Below are 25,004 nucleotides of genomic sequence, written 5' to 3' on the forward strand. Positions count from 1 at the left end.
GAGACAGATCGAACACACGTGCCGTCGTGCTCTTTAATCTTCGAGGCCGAGGACGACAGGCCCCACCTCCCTCTCTCATTGGTGGAGGACCGAGTCCCCGCCCACCTCGGTGATCTCATCACCATCCGCCTTGGCCGCAGCTGCAAGTACCGTTCGCCGCCGAGATGCCCTTCCTGCCTGGAGGTACCTTACGGCCCTGCAAATACTTATCAGTCGCTTTAACAGATGCATCCGCCAGCCATCGTCACCTCCCCTCCGTCTTCCTGCCCCGTCTGCACGGTCCCCGCCGCCCGCCCCGGGTTAGGAGAGCGCCTCCGTTCTGCCTTATGGCCTGTTGGATTCTGATGCCTCCTTACTCCGTGACTGTTGCCTTAACAGAGTACCCTGGTCTCTGTTTTTTGGGCACAATATCTTATCTCTCTGGGGATTGTGATTTCAAAGGGCATTTGGGTGGCGGCATCCCCAGACTGCCTGCTTTGTCCCCGTTTTTCCAGCACTTCTATATGATTTGGTCCTTCCCTTTGGGGGCGGGGGGGGGCGTGGAATTCCTTGGCTGTCCTTCCACGTGGACAAGAAGGACCAGCAGCGCCTTGTGGGATCCGAGCAGCGCCTGGTGACTGGCCGGCCTCTTTCTTGGGGTCCCCGAAAGGAGGTCTTCTTCCCCTGAGAAGGTTGCTTGGGTCTCCTGCGTGGGTGGGGTGGAGTCCCCGTCTGGCTGGTGGCATCCCGGAGCAGAGTGCGGGAAAAGGGGCCCGACCACAGGTCGGAAGGTGGCACCTCCTTTACCCCTCCCCCAGCCCTCGCCATCCCCCACTTTCCCAAGGTTGGGGCCTCGCGGACCCAGTTTCTCTGGTAAGGAGGGTCTGAGCTCATTTTGTCCTGGGGCCTGGCGGTGGGAGGTGGGGAACGTCAGACCCCTCACAGCCACCTGTGCCCCACTGCTCATCACTGACCCCTTCTGCAGGGACTGGGTTTTTCACTGTCACAATATTCACATCTGGGGGGTGGGGGGATGGGTGCACTCCTGTCCCTGGACAACTGGCCAGGCCACCTGACCTGCCTCGGCCAGTGATTCGTGAGCAGTCATGAGGGCCACAGCCAAGCAAAAGCTTAAAGGTCAGTGTGTGTCTCTGCCTCCTTGCTTTTCCCTTTGCTGCAGGATGGCCAGAGAGGGCTGTCTTCCCACCGGGCACCTGGAGGAGGACAGCATGTGAGTGGAGCCTCGGGGAACCTGGCAGGGGGGACACGGTGCCTGTGTGAGAAAGGAACCTCAGCTGCCAAGAGCCACCGTGGTTGCCGGGCTGTTTGTACCAAGCGCGGCTGGGCTGGGCTGACAGCTGCCCTCACTGAGGTGGGTATCAGCCTCACCTTCCCATTAGAATCTGGTGGGAAACAGTAACATCTCTCACCCACTGCTGTCTCCTCTCCAGTTTCCTTTGTTACTGTGGGCTCTCCTCTGGTTAAAATCCCTCCGTGGTCATTCTGGAGGGGCTTGCCGAGGGGGACGTGGCTGCAGTGACCCTGTGCCTGTTTCCCAGCCAACACTCGTGCAGACTTTACGGGCGCCCCTGACGCCCCTGAACCCATGCTTCTTGGGTTCTCTCGCCCCTGTTCTCTTTCAGAGCAGCTTGTGGGAGCGAACTCCCTGAGTGCCCGTGTGTTTGAAAATGCCTTTAATTCCATTGTTGTGCTTGAAAGACTGTGGCTTCGAGTAGAATTTGAAGCATCCCTTCACTGTCTTCATACTCCAGGTGTACCTGTCCCCCTGATTTGTGTTCCTTTTCCCCCTCTTATCCTCCCCCACCCCTCCGTCCCTTCCTTCTCTCCATCCTTAATTTCCTGTGGCTGCTGCTACAGACCTGGTGACTGAGAACAACAGACACCTGTTGTCTCCCAGTTCTGGAGGCTGGAAGTCAGAAAATCCAGGAGTGGCAGGGCTGTGTCCCCTGCAGTCTCTGGGGGAGGCTCTGTCCCAGGCTTTCCCCCTCTGCTGCCAGCTGCTCAGCCTGGAGCTGCATCACTGCCCTGTCTGCCCATCTCGTCACGTGGCCCCTCCGTGTCTCCCTCTTCTTTTTTTGGCTGCACCACACAACCTGCAGGATCTTTGTTCCCTGACCAGGGATCGAACCCGTGCCCCCTGCAGTGGAAGCGCAGAGTCTTAACCACTGGACCACCAAGGAAGTCTCTCCATCTTCTTATGAGGACATGAGTCACTGGACTTAGGATGTCAGTGTGACCTCATCCTAACTTGATCACATCTGCAAAGTCTCCATTTCCAAATAAAGTCACATTCACATGTATCGGGGGTTAGGCCTGCAACATATTTGGTGGCGGGACACCATCAAATCCACAGCACCCCTCTCCATTTTTAAGATTTGTCTTTATCTTTAGAGTTCTGACATTTTACTATTATGTGTCAGGTCAAGATTTTCTAACCTGAAAACCTACATTCCTCTTCAGTTTCGGGGAAACTTTCCCCAGCGTGTGTGTGTGTGTGTGTGTGTGTGTGTGTGTGTGTGTGTGTGTGTGTGTGTGCGCGCCTTCCCTCCCCCTCCCTCCCCTCTGGTCCCCTCCTGGAACTCCTGCTAGAGGGACAGTAGGCCTGGGGCATCTCTCCTCCACGTCTCGTGACTGTGTTTTTCTGGGCTCTACATTCTCGAGGGATTCCTTGGCTCAGCACATGAATCTATTTACTGCAGAGACACGATTCCTTCCGCAGACGCTGCCCTCTCTGGCCTCCCTGCATCCCAGAGTCTTCTCCGGCTGCTCCGTCAACTGTGTTTCCCAGGCTTGCGGGGTGGGGGTGGGGCTCTTTCTTCAGTCGAGCTGCTGTTTCCCGCCCATCCTGGCCTGCTTCCAGTGCCCGGTGTGCTGGCTGAGTAACAAGCCCAGAGACATTCCGTCCAGATCCCTGAGATATGCTATTTCACACGGCCGCTGGGGCTGTGGGATTAAACTCAGGGTCTTGAGAAGCGAGAGCTCTCTGGATGGCCATCGCACCGGTCCTGTAACAGGGAGGTGGGAGGGTCGGCCCGTAGGGGAGACGGATGTGTCACAGGGTCCGAGAGAAGCTGGGTGGGAGACAGGCTGCGTTGCTGGCTTTGCAAGTGGAGGAGGGGCCACGAGGCAAGGGATGCTGGCGGCTTCTAGGAGCAGATTCTCCCCCGAGGCTACAGAAGGAACGTCTCTGCTTACACTTTTAAGTCCCCAGGCCTCCTTTGGACTTCTGCCCTCCAGGCTGTCGGATGAGGGCGTGTTGTCTTGGTCTCGCTCAGTTTGCAGTGATTTGCAGCCCAAGGACATGGGCTTAGGGACCTGCTCTGCTGCCCCCCTGCCCCTGTAACCTAGTCATAAAACTAATACGTGTTCATCTGATAAATTCTGGGAAGTACAGAAAAAGTGTTAAAATTTTGCATGGAAGATTCATACTCTGGCTCACGGGCAACCATTGTAATGGTTGGATGCACTTCTTGCCATCCACAGGAGAGATGGGGGAGGGGACTCAGGGATGGAGGGAGCTGGGCGGGAATATGAGCCATTTCTGTTTCTCTCACTTGTGTCTTAGGTTCCGAGCGCTCGAGCATCAGGACTTTCTAAGCAGCATCTTGGTGTCTGTACCACCTTCCACTCGATGGGCGTTTCATTCCGTTATTTATGTCACCGGGTTTTGAAGTTTGCATTTTTTCACTATTGACCTAAATCGTGTATCTCTGATCATTTTCCTGGCCTCAGTGCCCGGGAGTGGAGTTGCGAGGCCAGTGGGAAGGGGAGTTTTAAAAGCTTCACATCTGGAGCGAGTTGTGGAGACAGTGTTGTCCCCCGGGGCCCAGCGCCAGGACCCGAGCCAGAAAAGGGCTGAGGAGGTGGAGCTTCGTCGGTGGGCACGGGGCACAGTGGGCATTTGGGCTGGAGCCCGATACCACCCATCTCTGCCCAAAGAGATGGCGCAGGCAGCGTCTGGGGGGCTGGAGGCACCTGGAGGCGCCCGGCTTCACCAAGTGTCTCCCAAACACCTCTCAGTGCTGGAACGCAGGGATTGGCCCGTGAGGCTAGAGAAGGTGGCCCGGGCCCCGGGGGGACACCTGTGTGGATGGCCTCGGGGGTGTGGCTGTCAGGGCTGCTTGCCCCTTGGCTACCCTGGGCCCCAAGTCCCGGCGGGCCTGCAAGTGGCCTGCTCACTGGGGTGCATGGGAGAGACCTCAGCCGCACACTCGGCAATTACCGCATGCCCCCGACGGACGTGTCAGACGTGGCGTCCACGGTGGGCAGAGAGGAGCCTGGCTCGGGCCCATCCCAGCGGCCATCTCCAGGGCTGTCACACCGTGCCCCACCTGCCCCAGGCCGTCCCCCATCTCGTGGCTCAGGGTTCACGGAGGGCCGCTTTGGGCCCTGGAGAAGGGTGGTGGGCACCCAGCACAGGCTGGCTGACCCTTGGCCAAGGTGGACACTCCCCCGGTTGCACGGCTCCTGGGAGAGGCCAGCGGAGGCTGGTGGGGGAGGGAAGGCCTGCCCTGGGGGCCACCGCCATCTCAGAGCTGGGACCCGAGGCTGCTGTGAGCACTGAGGCCCTGAGGACGGGCAGCAGGCGGCAGCAGCTGGCAGTGGGCACAGCCCTGAGCTGCTAGAGCCTCCGGAGCAGCCCTGGGCTGTGAGGCCAGACCCAGTTCAAGCTCCGGAGAGAGAACCTGGGGCTGGGGGCCCCTCAGGAGCGGGCGTCCACTGATGCCTGGGGGAGGGGGCCCCGGAGGTAGGCAGGGGGCAACTCTGATGCCCCCGCCTCCCCCGGGGTTGAGGGAGGGCAGGGCGCTGGGGTTCCTGTCAGTGTTCGGGGCGGGAGCAACCAGCCACATCCCTCACTTTTGAAGTTTCCACAGTTGGGAGGATTCAGTGAATGGGGTGGGGAGGGGGAGGAGGGCCCCACCCCCGCTCCTCGCTGCCCAGCTCCAGGGGCAGCACGGGATGCAGGGCCCACACCCCTTTGCGGAGCCGGCGACCCCAGGGGCACCCCGCCTGCCCCCAACCCTGGCCTTGAGCCAGCAGCCGGCCTCACACCCCCTTCACTGAGGCCCTAAACCGTAGGTGGTTTTCCTCTCATCTGTGATAAACGATTAACCACAGGTGTGGACCTGCCAGCCAGGTGCCAGCAGGAGGGGTTGGGGGCAGAAGCCGTGACCCCTGCGGTGCCCAGAGGCTGTTGACTGAGGGATGTGACAGGGCTCATCTGCCCAGGGGCAGCTGGGAGCCCCCCAACCTGCAGCCCACGTGGGACAGAAAGCACCCAGGTCCTCGGCCACCCCAGGCGACGGGGACAGGCAGCGAAAGGGCTGGACAATTACTGGGCCCTTTTCCTGCTCTTGGGACGTTTATTTTTCCCGACAGGAGTTCTTTTTCTTCCGTCTTCCCCCCCTTCCTGAGGCCTGGAGGCCTCCTTTGTGCACAAATATGTTATTTTGAAGCACTCTGCATTGTTCTGAGATTGCAAAGTCACGGCCAGAAGCCAGAGACAACATATTTTTCTGGCTATAACAGTAACAGTAAATCCTGGTCACTAAAGTATGCTTGGAAAATAAGAAAGCACGTGGAGAGAAAAAATTTGACTCTGTGTTGCTGTGTAGAGAGCAGGACTGAGTATTTCGGTCTCTTTTCTCTTCAGTTTAAAGTAACATACACACTTGTCCAAAACTAGCGCATGGCTCTGAAACCTGGTCTTGCACTTAATGCTCTATCCTGTGTGCCCCGGCGTCCCTTCACATTCCTGGTGGCCGTGGGGCATCCCGTCCATAACCAGAGGCTCCTACCCGCCCCTCCAGCAGCCTGTCCTCACCCACAAGGCATGCCTGCCTGGGAGACCCCTGCCCTTCGCAGACACTCCCCCCGGCTTTGGGAGTGGGGGGCTGCATTGCACGTGGCAAGTCCGAGGTCTGCCTGGGGTTTGGACTTGAACCTGACGGAGGGACGGGGTACTTCAGCTCAGAAGAGAAAGCCGGTGCCCTCTGACCTTCCCAGTCCCAGGGACTCCCGGGGTGCATGTGGTTTAGGGACCGTTCGCACTCAGCTGGGGGTCCACTCACGGTCCCCATTGGACAGAGGGGAAGCTGAGGCTCAGAGAGGACGCGTGTGGACAGCAGGGGTCAAAGTCTTCGGGGCAGGCAGAGAGACCCCAGGGGCCCGAGGTGCCAGCAGGGTGCTGGCTGGCGGGGGGGACCCGGCAGGTCCTCTGCCCTGAAGTGCTCACCGCCTGGGTTCCACGCCGCACCCGAGCCCAGGGGCCGCTTGACCCCGTCCTCCCTGTTCCCCAGGACACCCTGAGATGGGACAGCCCTGGGAGCCCCGTGACACCTGCCATGTCTTTGGAAGAGGGGCTGTTACGCCCAAGGAGAGGCGGCCAGGCAGGTCCCACCTACCACCCACCCAGCACGGCCTCAGCACCCTTGCCACCCACTCTTCACGAGGGCACCACCGCCGGCTTCAGCCCACGGGGCCTGGCGATTTCTCTCAGGGACACACTCCCAGGGGCAGGCAGCTCCAGCCCCACCTACGCCTGCCACCCACCGTACCTGCATGGAATGTGCTCCTCCGACACCCCTGACGTGAGTCAGTTCGACACCAGTGGAGCAGAGGCCTGGGTGCCTCACCCTAGCGCCAGGCCCCGGACCCGGGGTCCCAACACAGTCTGACACCAGCACCAGGGCCACCTTGCGACTGGGATCCTCAGGCCGTGGGGAGCTCGGTCAGGCCAGGAAAGGGTGGCAGGGACAGAAAGCACTCTTCCTCACTGGGACCCTGGGCCCGGCATCGCAAGGGAGAACCCAAGCTCTGGTGGCAGAAAAGCCCCCTCCAAGCGTCCGCCCCCCGCGGGAGCCCCGGCCTGATGAGCATGGCCTCGAGTGGAAGCCTGGGTGGTATCCTTCTGTGCAGTTCAGGAAGGCCCACTGGCAATCTTCCCCGCCCGCCGTGCACCTGCCCCCGCACTGAGCCGGCACCGTCCTGTGCAGCCACCCTGAGCCCTGCCTGGCCTGCCGCCCGTGTCCTCCGACCCCAGCACCTGGGCCAGGCAAGGGCCAGCCGCCAACACTCCAGCTGCCCGTGTCCTTCTGTTGCAGGAAGGGGGACCCCTTCCAGGGCCGGAGACGGCTCTTGTCTAACGCTCGGAAATGAAATGTCCGAGGAGACAGACGTGCTGACAAAGCAAGAGACGTTATTGGGAAGGGGCGCCCGGGGGGAGAGCAGCAGGGTGAGGGGACCCAGGAGGACTGCTCTCCACGTGGCTCGTGGTCTCGGGTTTTACGGTGATGGGGTTAGTTTCCGGGTTGCCTCTGGTCGGTCATCTTGCTTGGCCCATAGTCTGACTCAGGGTCCTTCCTGGTGGCGCGCGCATCTCTCACTCAGGATGGACTCCAGTGAGAAGGACTCTGGGAGGTCGGGTGTCTCCCTCTTCCAGCCCCTCCCGAATCCTCCCGGGGAGTTTTGGCAGTAGCGGCAGCACCGTGTCCCTTATGGGGACCTCCTGTTGTGAGAGAACTCAGGCAAGCGGCCTGGTCAGCGGTTCCCTACCGCTGCCTCATCGGGCGTGCAGCCTCTAGGTGGCAGCCCTGCCGAGCCCTTGGAAGGCAGAGGGGAGACTTCCTGGCTCACAGCATCTTCCCTGCGGTGGGGTTTCCCTCAGGCTCAGCCCCTCCCTGCAGGAGGCTCAGCTGCGCCTCCCCCCTCCAAACCTGCTGCCCACCCTTCGCTGGATCTACTTTCCTTTTCCTTTGCTTTTGTGTTTCTAGCATATTCCTCTAGAACATTATGGACCGAGTGGTGTCCCCCCCAGATTCATATGTTGAACCCCAATGTGGTGGTGTTAGGAGATGGGCCTTTGGAGGGTAATTCGGGTTAGATGAGGTCCCCACGATGGCATTATCACCCTTCCAAGAGACACCAGAGGGCTCCAGCTCTCTGTCTGTCTGTCTGTCCGTCATGTGAGGACATGGCAAAAAGGTAGCCGCCCCCCTGTAAGCCGAGAAGAGGGTTCTCCCAGGAAACAACCCTGCTGGCCTTGGCCTTGACTCGGACTCCCAGCCTCCAGATGTGAGAAATAGATGTCTGTCCTCTAAGCCTCCGGGGCTGTGGGTCTCTCCTGGCAGTCGGAGCGGACTGGTGTGAGTCTGGTGTCCAGCTGTCGTCTTGACTCCTTGTTTCTGCCTCTGCCACACGCTTCCGTCACCCAAGCGAGCTGTGCGCCCCCTTCCAGGCGGCTGAACTCCTACCGCCCAGGAGGGGCCAGCTGGGCTCTGAGCTGTAGGTCGGCCCCCTCCCGTGGTGCAATCACCACCACCACCACCACCCCCGCCCTGCCCCCGTGGCCGGGGTGACACCGCTGACATGCAGCGCAGCCCTGGAGGGCTGCCCTGTGCTGATGCGCTCAGGCACAGACGGGAAAGAAAAGTGGAGCAAAATGGTTAGGAAGAGCTGCGTTTCTAACATAACTCATTCTAAGTATTTATAATTAATTTTTTGCTAATGACGGTAACACCCCGCTCACAAAATTCCTGAAAATTTAAGGGCAGGCTCTTGGGAGCCGCTTGGTGTTTCTGTTTCCCGCGGAGGCTGAATCCCCAGCCCTGGGGGGCAGGCAGCAACAGCCCCCCTCCGTCACCATGGCCCAAGCTCTAGCCCTGGGAGTCTTCCAGCACCTTCCCAGCCTCCCTTGGCGCAGTGGCTCCCAGTGTCGCAGGGTGGGGGTGGGGGGTCCCAGCTGGGGGCACAGGTATCCGCAGGGCCCTCTGGCCCCAGCGGCCTCGCCCTGTTGTGCCCCGGCAGCTTTCCTGGGTGAAAACAAGCACAGGCTGCTCTCCTGCTCTTCCGGGGTCCCGGGGGCAGCCTGGCTCTGGGCTCTCCTGCAGCTGTTCCTGGGCCAGGCTTCTCTGAGCCAGTTTCCCAGCACTCATGACTCGGCTTCGGGATCAGTGTTCCCACTGTGGCCACCTCCTGAGCAGAGGGAGGGAGGTGGGGAAGCTCGGCCTTTCCTGCCCCGAGGTGGTGGCCCTCCAGGCGGGAAGAGCACGGGGCTGGGATACGGAAAGTCCAGGCTGACACAGTTGACCGGCCAGAGGTGACTTGAGACCACTCTCTGGGGGGAGGGCATGGTGACCCAGGGTCCAGCCAGGGCTGCACCCAGGCCACAGCAGCACCTGGTGGTGGGAGAGCTGCCAGCTCTCCCGGGTCCCTGCCTGGGGTCCCCTGTCCGGGAGACACCGACTCAGGCCCCTCGGGCTCCCGATGCCTCCCCCTGGGCCCTGCATCTCAGCTTCCCCTGCAGACCCCAGCAGGAAGTGCCCACCGGTTCCTCCCAGCCCCACCCAGGCAGCAAACCCAAGGGTGCAGGAGCCCCGACCTCATACCCCTGTGCACTGTTGGGGGTTTCAGCCTTGTCTCTGCGGTGTGGCTCTCCTCCCCTGGGGCCCTGCCCCACCCTGCCCAGGCTGGGCTGCCGGGGCACTGCCTGCTTCCAGGCCCAACACAGACATCCCAGGACTGAGACCCAGGCCACCGCTTTCAGATTCCAATCCATTTCTGGACTACAGAAATTCCTATCATATCTTCGAGTCCAGCTGTTTCTCCTCCCTCTGTATCTGTCTCTCTCTGTCTTGCCACCTCTGTCTCTCTCCCCCAGGTGTTCAGAAATACTCCAGCGGGGGCCGCATCCTGGACCAACTGCCTGAGGATTGAAGATGCTCCGGGAGGCCCTGCCATGAACACGGGGGCTGCTGTCAGGGGAGCAGCATCAGGACAGCGAGGTGTGGGGTGGCTGCAAGGAGGGCGCAAGGGCCCTGGACTGACCAAGGGGGCAGCCCCCAGTGGGCCGGCCCCTCCCCAGTTCCCAGGCCTGCATCGCTGTATGGATCTGCTTCCTGGGCAGAAGAGGAGGCTGGACGAAGGGGAGGAGCGTGGCCCCAGGATCAGGCCCGGCCTTCCCAGGCCGTGGGGCCCTGATCCCTGAGTCCCAGCTGGGGTTCCCTCGAGGGACAGAACCGTGTGAGCACCCCCTTCCCAGAGCATGGGGTGGTCACACCCCTGAGGTCTGGCACTGGACAAGGGCCCGTCGTGAGGCTGGTTATCCCACAGCCAAGTACACAGGCCCAGGGAGGCCGCTGGTCCGTCCCTGAAGGTGTGGTTTTTCCCACCTGAGGTCCGCACTCGGGAGGGGCAGGGGCTGGTTCTGCTGGGTGGGTCATCTCAGGTCCTGGGCCCCCGGCCTCCCTGGCTTTGAGGCAGCCTCGCTCCCTCTGTCTCCAAACCTTCCCCTTCTCTCAGTTTCTCGGGGCCCCTCATGAGGAGGTCCCTGGGGGGCTGTACCCTCCCCCAGCCCCACTTCTGCACAGCCTCAGAGCAGTGCCACTCAGCTGTGGGCAGGGCCCGCCTGGGTGGTGAGAATGGGCTGGGCACCCGCTGGGGTGTCCTCAGCACCCCGGGCCCCAGGACTTTCCAAGGGGACATGCTCTGTCCTCCCCTTTTGGGGTGTGTGTGGTGTCTGATAAAGGTGACCTGCACCTCCTCACAAGAAGCCATGGGGCCTGGAGTCCACCTGTGAAGTCCCAGGAGGAGACAGGAGCAGGTGAGATGGGGGGGCGATCAGCAAAGTGCAGCCTGGGCCCCTCCACAGAACAAGTGGCCAGATTTCTTCAGCACCTAAATGGCGAAGGGAAAAAGAGACAAGACGGATCATAACGTGTGGGCCTTACTGGATCTTGATTTGAACAAACTGTGTGTAGTCACACATCTGAAACCACATATATACACATGCACATATATATGAAATTTGAACACTGGCTCTACATTTGATATTAAGGAATTATTGTCAATGTAAAAAAAATTTATTTGTAAAAAAAAATACAGTAACATGGCCTTTTTTAGTGTACAGTTCTATGAGTTTTACTGCCTGTATGGATTTGCGTAATCTCCAACACAGTCCCATGGCCCGGAAGCCCCCTCCCGCTGCTCCACTGTAGGCGAGGCTGCACCCCAGGCCCTGGAAGCCACTGCTCGGTTCTCCTTCCCTGGTGTTGCGTCCTTGTGCCCATGTCGCTTAAACGGAGCCCTGTACCACGTACGCAGCCTTTGGCGACTGGCTTCCTTCTCTCACATGATACCTTTATGGCCCCTCAAGTTGCAGAAGTATCAGTGCTTTGTTCCTTTTTATTGCTCAGTGGTGCTCCGTGGTGGGGATGGACCACGGTCTATGCACTCACCCCGTTGAAAGCCATCTGGGTTGTTTCCAGTTTGGGGCGATTATGAATAGACACGCTGTAGACATTTATGTACAGGTTTTTTGGTTTCTTTTAAATTTAATTTTTAACATCTTTATTGGGGTATAATTGCTTTACAATGGTGTGTTAGTTTCTGCTTTATAACAAAGTGAATCAGTTATACATATACATATGTTCCCATATCTCTTCCCTCTTGCGTCTCCCTCTCTTCCACCCTCCCTATCCCACCCCTCTAGGTGGTCACAAAGCACCGAGCTGATTTCCCTGTGCTATGCGGCTGCTTCCCACTAGCCATCTATTTTACGTTTGGTAGTGTATATATGTCCATGCCTCTCTCTCACTTTGTCACAGCTTACCCTTCCCCCTCCCCATATCCTCAAGTCCATTCTCTAGTAGGTCTGTGTCTTTATTCCTGTCTTACCCCTAGGCTCTTCATGACATTTTTTTCCCTTAAGTTCCATATATATGTGTTAGCATATGGTATTTGTTTTTCTCTTTCTGACTTCACTCTGTATGACAGACTCTAGGTCCATCCACCTCACTATGTACAGGTTTTTGTGTAAAGGTAGGTTTTCATTTCCCCAGGGTAAGTACCCAGGAACGGCAATGCTGGGTCATTATGTAAAGTGTCTGGTTGACTTTTTTTTTTTTTTTAAGTAATAAACTTTTTTATTTTTGGCTGCATTTGGTCTTCGTTGCTGGGTGTGGGCTTTTCTCTAGTTGCGGTGAGCGGGGGCTACTCTTCGTTGCGGTGCGCAGGCTTCTCATTGCGGTGGCTTCTCTTGTTGCAGAGCACAGGCTCTAGGTGCATGGGCTTCAGTAGTGGTGGCGCGTGGGCTCAGTAGTTGTGGCTCCCGGGCTCCAGAGCTCAGGCTCAGTAGTTGTGGCGCACGGGCTTAGTTGCTCTGCGGCATGTGGGATCTTCCCAGACCAGGGCAGGAACCCGCGTCCCCTGCACTGGCAGGCGGATTCTTAACTACTGCGCCACCAGGGAAGCCCCAGGTTGACTTTCTAAGAAGCTGCCAAGCTGTTGTCAGAGTGGCTGCACCGTTCTGCCTTCTCAGCATCGACGGCCTATGTCCCAGCTTGCATCTTCACCCTGAGTGACCGACCATCCTGCTTTGCCAGGACCTAGGGCTTTCCTGGGACAGGGGACTTTCAGTGCTGGAACCAGGAAACCCCTGGGAAACCAGGATAGTTCATCACCCTATCTTTGTCAGCACTTGGTATTGTCAGTGTTTTTTATTTTAGCCATTGTAATATGTGAGTAATTAGTATCTCATTATGGGCTTAATTTGTATTTCCCTGAGAGCTCATGATGTTGAGCATCTGTTCATGTGCTATTTGCCATCCATGTGTCCTCTGTGGGGAAGTGTCTGTTGAAGTCTATTCTCGATTTTTTCTTATTGGGTTGTTTGTTTTTTAACTGTTGATTTTTGAGAGCTCTTTATATATTCTCAGTACATACAGTTGGATATGTGATTTGCAAGTTTTTCTTCCAGTCTATGGCTTGTCTTTTCATTCTCTTAATAATGTCTTTTGATGAAATCCAATTTATCATTGCTCTTTTAAAATTTGTACTAAAGTATGAAGAACATAAAATGTATCATCTTAACCTTTTTTTTTTTATTTTAACCATTTTTAAGTGTACAATTCACTGACATTCGTAAATTCACCATGTTGTATAACCATGATCACTGTCTATTTCCGGAACTTTGTCATCACTCCAAACAGAAACTCTGTACCCATTAGGTAATATCTCCCTGTTTTCCCCCTCCCCCAGCCCCTGGAAATCTCTATTCTACTTTCTGTCTCTTGAATTGGCCCATTCTTTTTTTTTTTTTTTTTTGCGGTACGCGGGCCTCTCAGTGCTGCGGCTTCTCCTGTTGCGGAGCACAGGCTCCGGACGCGCAGGCTCAGCGGCCGTGGCTCACGGGCCCAGCCACTCCACGGCATGCGGGATCTTCCCGGACCGGGGCACGAACCCGTGTCCCCTGCATCGGCAGGCGGACTCTCAACCACTGCGCCACCAGGGAAGCCCGAAGTGACCTATTCTTGACCCCCTCATCTAAGTGAAGTCATACAGTGTCCCTTTGTGATAGGTTTATTTCATTTTATTTTATTTTTAATTGTGGTAAAATGCAGGTCGCATAAAACGTACCATCTTAACAGTGTACAGTTCAGCAGCGTTAAATACATTCACAGCTGTGCAGCCACCCTCCAGACCTCTCTTCATCTTCCCAAACTGAAACTCTGCCCGCGTTGAGCAATACGCCCACCCTGGCAGTTACCCTTCACCTTTCTGTCTCTACGAATCTGGCTACTCTCGGGACCTCACATACGTGGAATCAAACAGTATTTGTCCTTCCGTGACTGGCTTATGTCACTTAGCGCCACGTCGTCAAGGTTCATCCAGGCAGTGGCTTGTGTCAGAACCACCTCCCTTTTTCAGGCTGAATAGTGTTCCCGGGCACGTCCAGACCCAGTCATCCCTCCCAGACCGGAGATGCTGGAAGGGGCGGGGCCTGCAGGACAGGACGGGAGCCCAGGGCCAGGTGCTCCCAGGTGCGGGGAGGAGTAGGGGCAGCGCGAGGGCAGAGGGCGGAGGGCGGGGGGGGGAGGGCGGAGCGGAGGGGCGGCCCCACCCCACGGCCGCCCCGGCCCGGCCCCGGCCCGCGGCCTGCCGGGAGACGTAGGCCCGAGCCTCTCAGGAAGCAGGACTCGGAGTCCCAGCGAGCTCCGCGGCGCGCCTGCGGGCCGCGACACTGCTCCGCCGCGTGGCCTGCCGGGATTTGTAGTCCAGCGCCTGCGGGCGCCCCAGCACAGGGCGAGAGAGGGACTCGGTGTCCCAGAGAGCCCCGCGCTGGGCCACGACGCCGCGCGCCCTCGCCGTCGCCGCCGTAGCCGCCGCCGCCGCCGGGCTTTCTCCGGCTGCCGCCGACACTGTTGCTGCTTCGCGGACTGGAGGGCCCAGGCATCTCCGGGCGAGCGGAGGCTGCGGGTGGGAGCCTTCGTGGGCACTGCGGAGCGGGCCGGGGGAGGCCGGGATGGAGCCCCCCGGAGGTGGGCGCGCTGCCGGGCGGGCCCGCGCCTGGGGCGGTTGGGGAGGGGGCCGGGCGGCGGGGGGAGTGGGGCGGGGGGAGGGCTCCGGGGGCGGGGTCGGCGGTGGGGGTGGGGCGCGGAGAGGGCACTGGGGGAGGGGTTAGGGGCGGGGGTCCGGGGTCTGAAGGAAGGGCGGGGGCCGGGGGCGGAGGTGTGAGGGGCTTCGAGGAGTGCCCGGTGTTGGGTAGCTCCTCCGGGGAGGCATTGGGCTGGGCCGGGCGAAGAGGAGAACGCGGCACTGGGGATCCTTCGGAGGAATGGCCCTTCCTTCTGACTCCAGCCCGCCCTCAACCCCAGCTGGTCCCCAGATGGTTGGAGGAGGGGGCGGCCGCCGGGTCCCAGGGGAGCGGGGAGCCCCGTGTACCCGGAACAGGGCACCGAGCAGGCCTGCTCTCCCTGCAGTTGACTGAAGCGGGTGAGCCGAGTTCCAGAGCCTCCAGGCGGGATTTCGGGGCCTCCCGGCGGTGCAGCGGATGGTCTGAGAGCCGCGCAGACATGGCTCACCTCAGGGGATTTGCCAACCAGGTAAGGGGGGCGCCTGGACCGCGGGCGTGTGTGTCGTCGGTGCACGTGTGCCTGACACGGGCCGCTGGCTGCAGGGTCTGAGAAAGGGCGCTTCACCAAGGACTGTCTGTTGAAAGTCGTCCTGGCGTTTCCGAAGAGCAGCCCGTGCTAAGGCGTGTGTGGGTTGAAGGGAGGAGCTCGTGGGGAGCCCTGTGATGCACAGCCGTGGGCAAAACGGGGAGCAGTCTTGCGGTGCTCAGGCTTGGTGGGCGCAGGGCCGACTCCGGTTGGCTGGTTTGCAGCGTTCTGTGGGGCAGGAGTCTCCAAGTCTGTCAGCGTAGAGCCACAGTGCAGGGTCAGCGGAGGGCGTGCAGAGACGTATCTTGGGAACCGGGCCGGCCCGCAGGAACCTGGGTCTGCGCATCTGGAGGCATGTGGAAGGTCGGGGTCCCCATGGAGCTTCGGCCTGGGCAGGGACGCTGGCCGTGTCCGGCTGGGGCAGGGGCTGGGTGGGGACGAGAGGGGCTGAGAATGGGATTTAGCAGCTGTTGGGAGAGTCGGTGTGCAGGGAAAGCCGAGGACACATGTGTGCCTGTTTTTCTCAAGGGGGCTGGAAAGGGCTGCCCCTGGGCTGGAGGTGCCTGCCTGGAAAGCGCCCACTGTCTTTCTTTTTTGGTTGATTGGTTCTCATAATTCCCGACACCCAGCCACTTTGAGGCGCCTGGCTTTGCACTGGGGACCCTCCACAATGTGACCTGAGGCTGGGTGGCTCTGGATAAGAGCGTCGGGGCAGCCAGCTCTGGGCTTCTGGGCCATACGTTTCCCCCTCTTTTGTTAGTTCAAATCGAGTGTGACCCGAAGCGGATGTGAGGTGAACCACCCTGGCAGTTGGGTGTTCCTGCGTCCTAGCCGTTGGGTCTTGTTCTCCTTATCTTGTCGGCTCCAGCGTGGTTTAGGCTGAGCGCTGTAAGGTGCTGGGAGCTCCTCTTAAAGAGAACATAGCGCTCAGGCTCACTTCCGTGGGTTGCGTCTGAGGGTGGGTGCTCAGGAGGAACAGGAAGTGTGTGTCTGTGTGTGGGCGGCGGGGCTGGGGTCAGGGTCAGCTCCAGACCCAGCTGGGCTCCTTGGAGAAACCTGGAGCGCCTCACACAGTTGCTGGGCAGGGCATCCTGGACCAGCTGTGGCTGCAGATGGGCCCCAGGGCCTGCTCACTGACGCTGACGTGAGCTGGTGGGTTTTCGTTCATCACTGACATCTTGTGTCTTAAATTACATGACTCAGATGCTGGGAGGGAAGTCTGGCTCGAGTTTATTTTTATAAAGAGCTATAGGAGTGGCTCCCGTGGGTCCCAGAATGAGAAATTGGAGCTATGAGCCACCCCTATACCTGTGTGCTGATGGCACTTGGAGTGTGGCCTGGGCCTCCGGATCAGATGCCCAGGGAAGGGAGCGCAGGCCCAGAGGAGCTGAGGAAGAGACCCCAAAGGAAGGAAGCCCCTTTTGTCCTTTTAGGGGTGGAGAGACTTGGTCTTTGTCGGTGGCAGGAAACCTGACGGGACGTTGTTTTCTCTTGAGACGGTTGTCACTGTGGCCCTTCGAGGCGTCCCCTGCATGGGGCCGTGTGCTCCCCCACAGCGCATGGGGGAGCCCTGCATGTCAGGCCCCTGCCTAGCTGGTTCCTGCCCTGCCTACAGGCTCTGGATGGCTGCAGGCGGCACCGCGTGCACATTGGCTGCCACCCATCGTGGGGTGGATGGGGGCCATTGGGCACCCCTCATCTTGGAGGGTGACGCTTATGGCAGACGTATCGCAAAATGGACATACATACAGACACACTGCTAAGTGGTGGCTGCAGACCTGGCAGCCCCAGGGCTGATTCAGAGAACCAGGGTCTGGGCCCAGCGAGCAGCCTGAGCAATTGTCCAGACCACGCGTGTTGTCAGGAAGGGCAGCCTGAGACCCAGGCCCCGGAGCACTTGTCTCTCCTTCCGCTGGCAGGGCTGTGAGCAGGTTGTGTCTGTGATGTGCCTGTAGGGTTGGGGTCACGGCCAGGAGCCTTCCTGTCACGCTGTCTGCTCGGGGGACTGGCCTGTAGCGGTGGGGATCCAAAGAGTGTGAGAGTTGGGGCCGGGGCTCCCTGCTTCCCTGCCGAGCCTGGAATCTGGTTAGGGGTCTGCCCTGTCTCCCACTTTGGGGCCGTGGAGGGCTGGGCGCCCTGCCTGGGGTATCCCTGGTCAGGCTGCTGCGGGGGACCAGACACAGCCCTGCCCCGCGTGGAGAAGGCGGGGAGCGTGTGTCGCTGGCAGAGGCCCGAGAGCTGGAGGAACAGCGGTGCCCATCAGCGCTGCCGGGCCTCGGTCCACCTCCCCGGGTCTTCTCTGAGACTACCGCAGAAGGAGCGCTGGTGGGGCCGGAGGCGTCCCCGGGGCCGTGCCAGCCCTGGCTCGGGCTGGGGCTGGGGCTGGGGCTGGCTTGCGGGTGAGTGGTTTGCTGGACCGGCCCCCAGGGGTGTGAGAGGCCCTCCTGGGCTGGCTGAGCCGAGGGGCACTGGCGGAGCAGGCGGAAGGGGGCTGTGTCCCAGGCTCACTGGCCCAGCCCTCCCCGAGGCCCCATCACCTGCTGCCCTCTCCTGGGAAGGCAGTTCACTGGCCACTTGGGGTTGACACGTCATCTCAGTCTGGAGCCAGCTGGGCCACAAACGGAGCTCTGCCTGGGTGTGAACCCCAGGGGTGCACGTGGGCTCTATGCTCCCCAGGGCTGTCTTCTCCGGACCTGGTAAGCGCGGCTACCCTGGTATGGGCGTCCTCAGCACCAGCACGGACAGCGCTTAGCAGCCGAGCAAGTGGTGACTGTGCCTTTTAACGCCGCCACTTTGGGTGGGCGCCCCCCGAGACGCCCTCTGGGTGATGGTGCTTGGGGTTTGGAGGGACGTGAGTCCTGGTGGATTTGAGGCCCGGCAGGGCTTGGAAAACCCTTTTCACCTCTGTCTGGACTAAACGCTATGCTCCCTGCCAGCCTTTCCACGGGTCCCACCCAGAGCTGCCAAACCTCACGTGGGTCCTGGGGCTGCAGTGCCTGTGCGGCCGCTCCAGGCTCTAAGAACGTGGTCGGTGGCGGGAGTGAGGTGATCTCAGAAGCCCAGGGAACCGCGGGGCGGGGGTGGGGGCGATGCCAGGGGTGCCCCACCCGCTCTCTGGTGCTGCTGCCTCCACGCAGCCCCACGTGGAGCTGTCTCGCCTTGGATGCACTGAGGGTCAGGGACAAAAGCAGGGTTGTCACCGCGGATGCCCCTCTGCCACAGCGTCCAGGTGCTGGGACAAGGAGGTGCCGAGCGCCTCCTGCCCCAGCGGCTCAGCGCCTGTTAGGGCGGTTTTGTGCTTCTGCCTTGAGCACTGGGTGGGACGGCGTTCCGTATATTTGAACCTCCAGGATCAAGCACCCAAGAAAGTGTCGGTTTTTAGCTCTGCGGTGGTGTGAGGACTGATCTGGGGGCTCAAATGGGACTCTCTCTAAGGGGTGTGGCTTCCAGGTGCGCAGGGAGAACTCGGTTAAGGAGTGCTGGGTTTGTTTTTTGTTTTAATTAACAGGCTTTATTTTTTAGAGCAGTTTTAGGTTTACAGAAAGATCGGTGAGAGTTCCGTACATTCCTCGTCCCTTCCCCGGGGAGTCTGTTACAGTCACTGACCCAGTGTGGACAGGCTGTTTCTCACGAAGCCGGCAGGGCGCGTGAGGCTGGCTCCTGGGTGGTTACAGCGTCGCCCAGGGTCGTCTCACGGGCCCCGCCTCCCTGTGCTCCACCGACTCGTCCCTCCTAACCCGTTACTGTGCCTTGCTGGGCCCTCCCCAGGCATGGGGTGTGGGCAGGTCGGGGTGACCTGCGTGGCCCCTCTGCCTGCCCACGGCCCTGGTTTCTTGGCGAGAGCCCAGGTCTCACCGCGCTCTCTGGGGGCGTTTTCCCTTGTGTGGAGGGTAACTTTATCTTCTGAACGAAAAGGGATAAAGGAAGCGAGGAAAGCATATGGGGGCGCTCCCTGGCTCTTCGCGGCTCTTGGGGTCACTGGCTGCCCGGCCCGCCCTCTGTCCCCAGCACTCTCGCGTGGACCCCGAGGAGCTCTTCACCAAGCTTGACCGCATCGGCAAGGGCTCGTTTGGGGAGGTGTACAAGGGCATCGACAACCGCACCAAGGAGGTGGTTGCCATCAAGATCATCGACCTGGAGGAGGCTGAGGACGAGATCGAGGACATCCAGCAGGAGATCACGGTGCTCAGCCAGTGCGACAGCCCCTACATCACGCGCTACTTCGGCTCCTACCTGAAGGTGCCTGCGGGCTGGGGGCTTCCTCTGCGCCAGCCACGCCTGTGCCCGCCCCTCCGGGGAGCCGTCCAGGTTCCCTGTGGCCAGCACGGGGACGGCCCCGGCAGTCCCCGTGTCTGCTCAGGAGACCGAGTCTGGGTCTGCCCCCACGTGGGCCTGGTCTGAAGGGCGGGGGTCCTGACAGGTGAACACGGACCCAGCCTCACAGTGGAGAGGGCCCCCCAAAAAGCGACAGCCCCCAGGGCCAAGCGTGCATGCAGAGGGGGGCCTGGCCTCGTCCTGAGGGGGAGCCCTTGGGAGGGCAGGGCGTGAGCAGAGTCTTTGGGGTCGGCCGGCTCTGGAGTGGCCTGGCTGCGCCCGCTGCCTGGGCAAGGGTGTGTCTGCTGGGAGAGCTCTGGGCCCCCCACAGCCGGAGCCTGGAGCCCTTCCCAGGGGGGCTTTGAGGGAGGGGGCTCAGCTGCTGACCAGGCACTTGGTCTGTCTGCAGAGTGTCTGCAGCGGGGGCGTGGTGGGACGGGAGCCAGGCTGGGCTGCCGCAGCCTGTCCCCGGTGGGCGTCCTGGCTGAGTCACCCCGGTGGGGGCGTGTGTCGGGGTCCCATGCTTGTCAGCTGCCCCGTGCTGACGCGCGCTTCTCTGGTACCAGAGCACGAAGCTGTGGATCATCATGGAGTACCTGGGCGGCGGCTCCGCCTTGGACCTGGTGAGGTGTGGGCCGCGCAGTGGGTGGCCCGCAGGGTGGGGGCCAGACTGAAGTTGTCTGGGGGTTGTCCTTGGGCCCTGGGTTCCCGTGACCTCCCTGCCTTTGCCGTCTTGGCGCATCGGATGTTCCTTGGGACCCAGCCGGTGCTGAGGGGTCCCGGGCCTCTGCAGGCCTCTGGGGGGTAGGGTGGTTAGCTCCCCCAGGCAGACAGCTCAGGGGTGTGGCCGGGACTCCGTTCTCAGCTGTTACGTTTACAGCGAAGATGAAGGTAGCGTGTGTCTGTCCTCAGAAAAGGGCCTCCCCCACACCCATGTGACGTGGCATCTGGAACTTCTCTCTCGAGAGTGGGTAAAGAAGTAGGAAGCCCCCGCCATCCAGAGGGTCACCCCGCACCCGGTAGAGAGGAGGTCGAGCTCAGGCCTTGCCGCTGGCTCTGGGTGGCAGGGAAGGGAGGGTGGGTCGGCGTTGCAGGGGAGGCCCGAGTGTCTCCTCTGTATCTGCAGCTTAAGCCGGGTCCCCTGGAGGAGACCTACATCGCCACCATCCTGCGAGAGATCCTGAAGGGCCTGGAGTACCTGCACTCGGAGCGCAAGATACACCGAGACATCAAAGGTCCCTCGGGGCTGTGAGGTGGCAGGCGGCTCTGGGGCACGGGGCTGGCGGTGCTCAGTGCGCCCAGCCTGCGCTCCCCGTGGCCTCGGAAACCCAGCGGTTCCATCTTGCTCTGTCTTCCAGAAGACACTGCCAGTAACGGACAGAGCTTTCTGAGTACCGTGTCCCTGTGTGCTGGCAGAGCAGCTCTGCACGTAGCGTAGGAGGGACCCTATTTAGGCCAAAAACATGGACTCTCACTCAGGTCTTAGATCTGAGAGTGAGGTGTAGTTAGGGCAACCGTGCTGGTGTACACAAGTGGCCAGGCCACCAGGGAGGGACCTGGCTGAGGGGCTGACGGGAGGTGACTGGCAGAGTGAGGGGACGGTCAGGGTCACCTCCGCCTGTTGCGTGATTTGGGAGGAAGGGGCGTCGCTCTGTTTGTGGGATTTTTCGTAAGAGGCGACCACCACGAGGGCCCTGGAGCCTGGCCTGGGGGCAGCACGTGGCTGTGCCCCTCACCTGCCGGCAGTGCCCTGGCGCCCTGGTCAGGTCGTCGGGTGGACGCCGGGAGGGACGCGCTTCCTTGGGCAGCTGCGTGCGGGCAGGAGCCCTCGTGGCGCGGAGGGTGACGCCCCGCTGTCCTGTGTCGAGCAGCTGCCAACGTGCTGCTCTCAGAGCAGGGTGACGTGAAGCTGGCAGACTTCGGGGTGGCGGGGCAGCTCACGGACACGCAGATCAAGAGGAACACGTTTGTGGGCACCCCCTTCTGGATGGCGCCCGAGGTCATCAAGCAGTCGGCCTATGACTTCAAGGTGGGCGCGGTGGGGGGGGCGGGGTCGTGGGCGGGGGGCACTCAAGGTGCCCCGGCTGCAGTGGCCCCGTGTGGCTTTCTGTCCAGGCCGACATCTGGTCGCTGGGGATCACGGCCATCGAGCTGGCCAAGGGCGAGCCCCCCAACTCCGACCTCCACCCCATGCGCGTCTTGTTCCTGATCCCCAAGAACAGCCCACCCACGCTGGAGGGCCGCCACAGCAAGCCCTTCAGGGAGTTCGTGGAGGCGTGCCTCAACAAGGACCCCCGATTCGTAAGCACCTCCAGGCCCCCCGCTCCAGGAGGTGCCAGCTTGCATGGCTGGGCGGGTTCTGGCCGCGCTGGAACCAGGCCCCAGGGGATAGCTGTGTGTATGTGTGTGTGTGTGTGTGTGTTTTGGGGGTGTCTGTGTTGGGACCTGGGAGGCGATAGGGCCTGAGGCCCCTCCCCTGTGCCAGGTGCCCCCTTGCCCCAGCCTCTCCTGGTCCAGGGTGGGTTCCGCTGCAACCCCCGGCGGGTCCGGGGAAGCTCCAGAGGGCTCCCCCCTGGCGAGGACGGCGTGCAGCCCCCCCCCAGCCTCCCTGTTGCCCCCTCCCACCTGGAGGCCCCTCACCGAGCCCCCGGGAGCAGTAAGGCTGAGGCCCAGGGCTTGGCCCAGGCTGTTTTGTGCCTTAGCCCCCGGAGCTCGAAGGGCAGAGCTTGGCTGCCCGGCGCCAGGTAACCCGTGCCCGTGCCCGGCAGCGGCCCGCCGCCAAGGAGCTCCTGAAGCACAAGTTCATCACGCGCTACACCAAGAAGACCTCCTTCCTCACTGAGCTCATCGACCGCTACAAGCGCTGGAAGTCAGAGGGCCACGGCGAGGAGTCAAGCTCCGAGGACTCCGACATGTAGGGGCCCCGCTCGTCCTGTGGGGCTTCGGTGGGCACAGGGGCGGGGTCCCTGCTCGGGGGTAGGAATTGGGTGCTTGTTCCTGGTGTCGTGGGCCCAGCGTTCAGGGCCGTGAGGCCAGGTGCGCTTCGCGGCCCTTGTGACTCTTCCCCCTCCCCTTCAGCGACGGAGACCCTGAGGACGGAGAGCAGGGCCCTGTCTGGACGTTCCCCCCCACCATCCGGCCGAGCCCGCACGGCAAGCTGCACAAGGGGACGGCCCTGCATGGCCCCCAGAAGGTCTGGCTGGCCCCAGCCCCGCGCCTGCGCCAGGAGGGTGGAGTCCTGTTCAGAGCTGACTGAGGGGAGGGCTGTGGGGGGGCACGTCTCCTGGGCACGTGTGCTCCCCAGGGCGGGTTTCCAGGAGACCGGAAACGGGGAGCCTGAGTTCGCTGCCCTGCTCACCCCTCTGCGCTTTGTGTTTGCAGTCAGCGGAGCCTGTCAAGAGGCAGCCGAGGTCCCAGTGCCTGTCCACGCTGGTCCGACCCGTTTTTGGAGAGGTGAGGGCCGGGCCGGGGGTCCTGGGGGGCAGGGGCTGTATTGCTCTTCTTCAGAGATGCTGCCCCCGCAGGGCCACAGCGAGGTACGCTGGCCAGCCTGCCGGTGCGCAGGCTTTCTGGGTCCCATAAAGCCCTCGAGGGTGGACCTGCGGACCCGGCCTTCTGAGTGGAAGGGCCAGGGATGGCTGGGGCAAGCTGGCCTAAAGTGACCCTTAAGTTCCCAAGCCTGCCAGGGTTCTCTGGGGTCCCAGGGCAGCTTTGATCATGAATTACTGTCTTAGGACCTTTTGTCTTGAACCAGAAACACGGGGTGACTCTCTTGTCTAGAGAGAGGCCGGGAGATTTAGATCTTGGTGTTGGGTGTCAGGCCCTGGGCAGGGAGCCCTTAAGGACAACTCCCCAGTGGTCACATGACCCGGCGTCTGTGTCACCTGCTCATGGGCAGTCGGTAGCATCCCCAGGAGCATGAGTCAGCTGGCAGTGGGTTGTGGTCAGGTCAGGTTCACACCCAGGGTGTCGCTGGCACCTGGAGCCCGGGGGAGGAGGAGGGGATGTTGAGCGTGGCGGCAGCAGAGCCTTTCCACGGAGGGTGGGGTGCGGGCACGGGGCAGGGGCGTCAGGGTGCAGGCAGGCACGCTGCCACCTCCAGGGGCCTGGAATGCCTGGAGTGGGGGGGAACGGGATGGCGGGGGGACTGCCCCTGGTTGCGCAGGCACCTGGGGCTGTGCGGCAGGAGCTCGTGGGGCTCAGCGTGGACAGCTGGATCAGAAGCCTGAGCGAGGCTGCCACGGGGCGGGGCCGGCAGCTCTGGGGCTGCGTGGTGTGTGCGCGTGTCGGGGGTGTGTGTGTGTGTTCGCGTCCCAACTGCTAGGGGTGGGCCGTGGGCTGGTGTGTCTGGGTAGGGAGGTGGGTGGGGAGGTGGAGCCCCACCTAGGCTGGCTGGGGCCCCCTTAGGGTCCTGACGCTGTGGGCTGGGCCTGAAGTCGGCTGCTGGTGGGGTGTCCTGGAAGGTGTGCACCCCTGTTTCTGTAGTGTCGGGCGTGGTGGGGACGGGCTGACCAGTCTCCAGCCCCTCCCTGCCAGGCCAGTTGCAGGGAGGGCATCTCTCTCTTTTGGGTCCTCACAGCCCTGCGGTGCTGGTGGCTGCCTGGTCCCGAAGGTTGGGTCGGCGGGTCTGGCTGTGTCCTCTCACTTGGTGGACCTGAGCTGTGGGCTTCCAGGACCCTGGTCAGGGGGAAGCCATGTGATTGGAGAGCCAAGGCCTGAGGACTCGGGTGGTGCAGGGGCAGGCGGGGGTGGGGCGGCCACTGCCTCTCTTGGGAGCCCCGCCCGCAGGCGTTCCGGGGACCTGCTGTACCAGCTCTGTGTGGAGGGACCACGCTGCGAGTCACAGGCGAGGGGAGCAGGCCAGCCTGAGCCTCTGACCAGGCGCACGGGGGTCTCCCCGCAGCTCAAAGAGAAGCACAAGCAGAGCGGCGGGGGCCTGGGGGCACTGGAGGAGCTGGAGAACGCCTTCAGCCTGGCTGAGGAGTCCTGCCCCGGCATCTCGGACAAGCTGATGGCTCAGTTGGTGGAGCGCGTGCAGAGGTGAGGGTGCTGGGGCAGGGGGGAGGCCCAGGACACGCTTTGGGTGCTCGCCCTCGGGACAGGAGGCGGCGGGACGGGGCCGCACCGGCTTTGCTCGGTGTCCCGGAGCCCCCACCCCGGCCGGCACTGCCGGGCGGCGGCAGCAGTGACATGGCCTCGGGTCCACAGGTTTTCACACAGCAGAAACCACCTGACGTCAGCCCGCTGAAGCCGCTGCGGTTCGCACACAGGGGGGAGAGGGGTCTTCGTCTTGAGCTGCCTTGTCGAGGACCGCGCTGACTGGAAACCCCGTGTGCTGTCGGGGCCGCCGGCCTCCCTGCCGGGCCACGCCCCCAGCCCCGAGCAGAGGGCCGCCCCGTTGCCACGCCCCCCTCGTGGCCAGGCCACGGCCACACTCGGCAGCAGAGCGGTGCCTGGCCGTCCCCTCTGTGGGCTCCCGGGCAGTGCGGCCACCCAGGCTGAGGGGCAGATATGCCTCCTCCCCACCCGGCCCGATGGCCCTCGGAGGTTGTAGATTTGCCTTGTGGTGTTGGATCAGGTACCGTGTCTTCTCATAAGTACTTGTCAGCCAGAATGTTGTTTTTTAAGAAAAATCGAACTTCCTTGCTTCCCTAAATAGCCTGAGGGTAAGGAGTTGGTTTTCATAGAATGTTGAGAGGTTCCTGCCACTTTCAATAAAGAAAGACCTGACTTGGAGACATGCTGGTGGTGGCC

General features: G+C 61.5%; 1 protein-coding gene across 4 annotated transcripts; it reads left to right on the forward strand.

The window, feature by feature from the left end:
• Positions 1–14,146: 14,146 nt before the first annotated feature.
• On the forward strand, positions 14,147–24,986 carry STK25 (serine/threonine kinase 25). 4 transcript variants are annotated; one of them, XM_022568218.3, is made up of 12 exons: positions 14,147–14,253; positions 14,757–14,879; positions 18,945–19,175; positions 19,817–19,873; positions 20,377–20,485; positions 21,122–21,279; positions 21,366–21,551; positions 22,019–22,164; positions 22,329–22,443; positions 22,632–22,703; positions 24,154–24,290; positions 24,459–24,986. In XM_022568218.3, the coding sequence occupies exons 2-12, from the start codon at positions 14,850–14,852 to the stop codon at positions 24,496–24,498; spliced, it is 1,281 nt and encodes a 426-aa protein (XP_022423926.1). In that variant the 5' UTR covers positions 14,147–14,253; positions 14,757–14,849; the 3' UTR covers positions 24,499–24,986. The 4 variants fall into 4 exon arrangements, with proteins under 4 accessions (XP_022423926.1, XP_022423925.1, XP_089772223.1 ...); XM_022568217.3 differs by having other exon boundaries at positions 14,206–14,315; XM_089916097.1 differs by lacking the exon at positions 14,147–14,253 and adding an exon at positions 14,558–14,665 and having other exon boundaries at positions 21,468–21,551.
• The last annotated feature ends 18 nt before the right edge of the window (positions 24,987–25,004 follow it).

The sequence above is a fragment of the Delphinapterus leucas genome, chromosome 8 (genome assembly GCF_059928025.1).
Source record: "Delphinapterus leucas isolate spDelLeu-1000000601 "Yukka" chromosome 8, BTC_Dleu_Yukka2, whole genome shotgun sequence".
Classification (NCBI taxonomy): domain Eukaryota; kingdom Metazoa; phylum Chordata; class Mammalia; order Artiodactyla; family Monodontidae; genus Delphinapterus; species Delphinapterus leucas.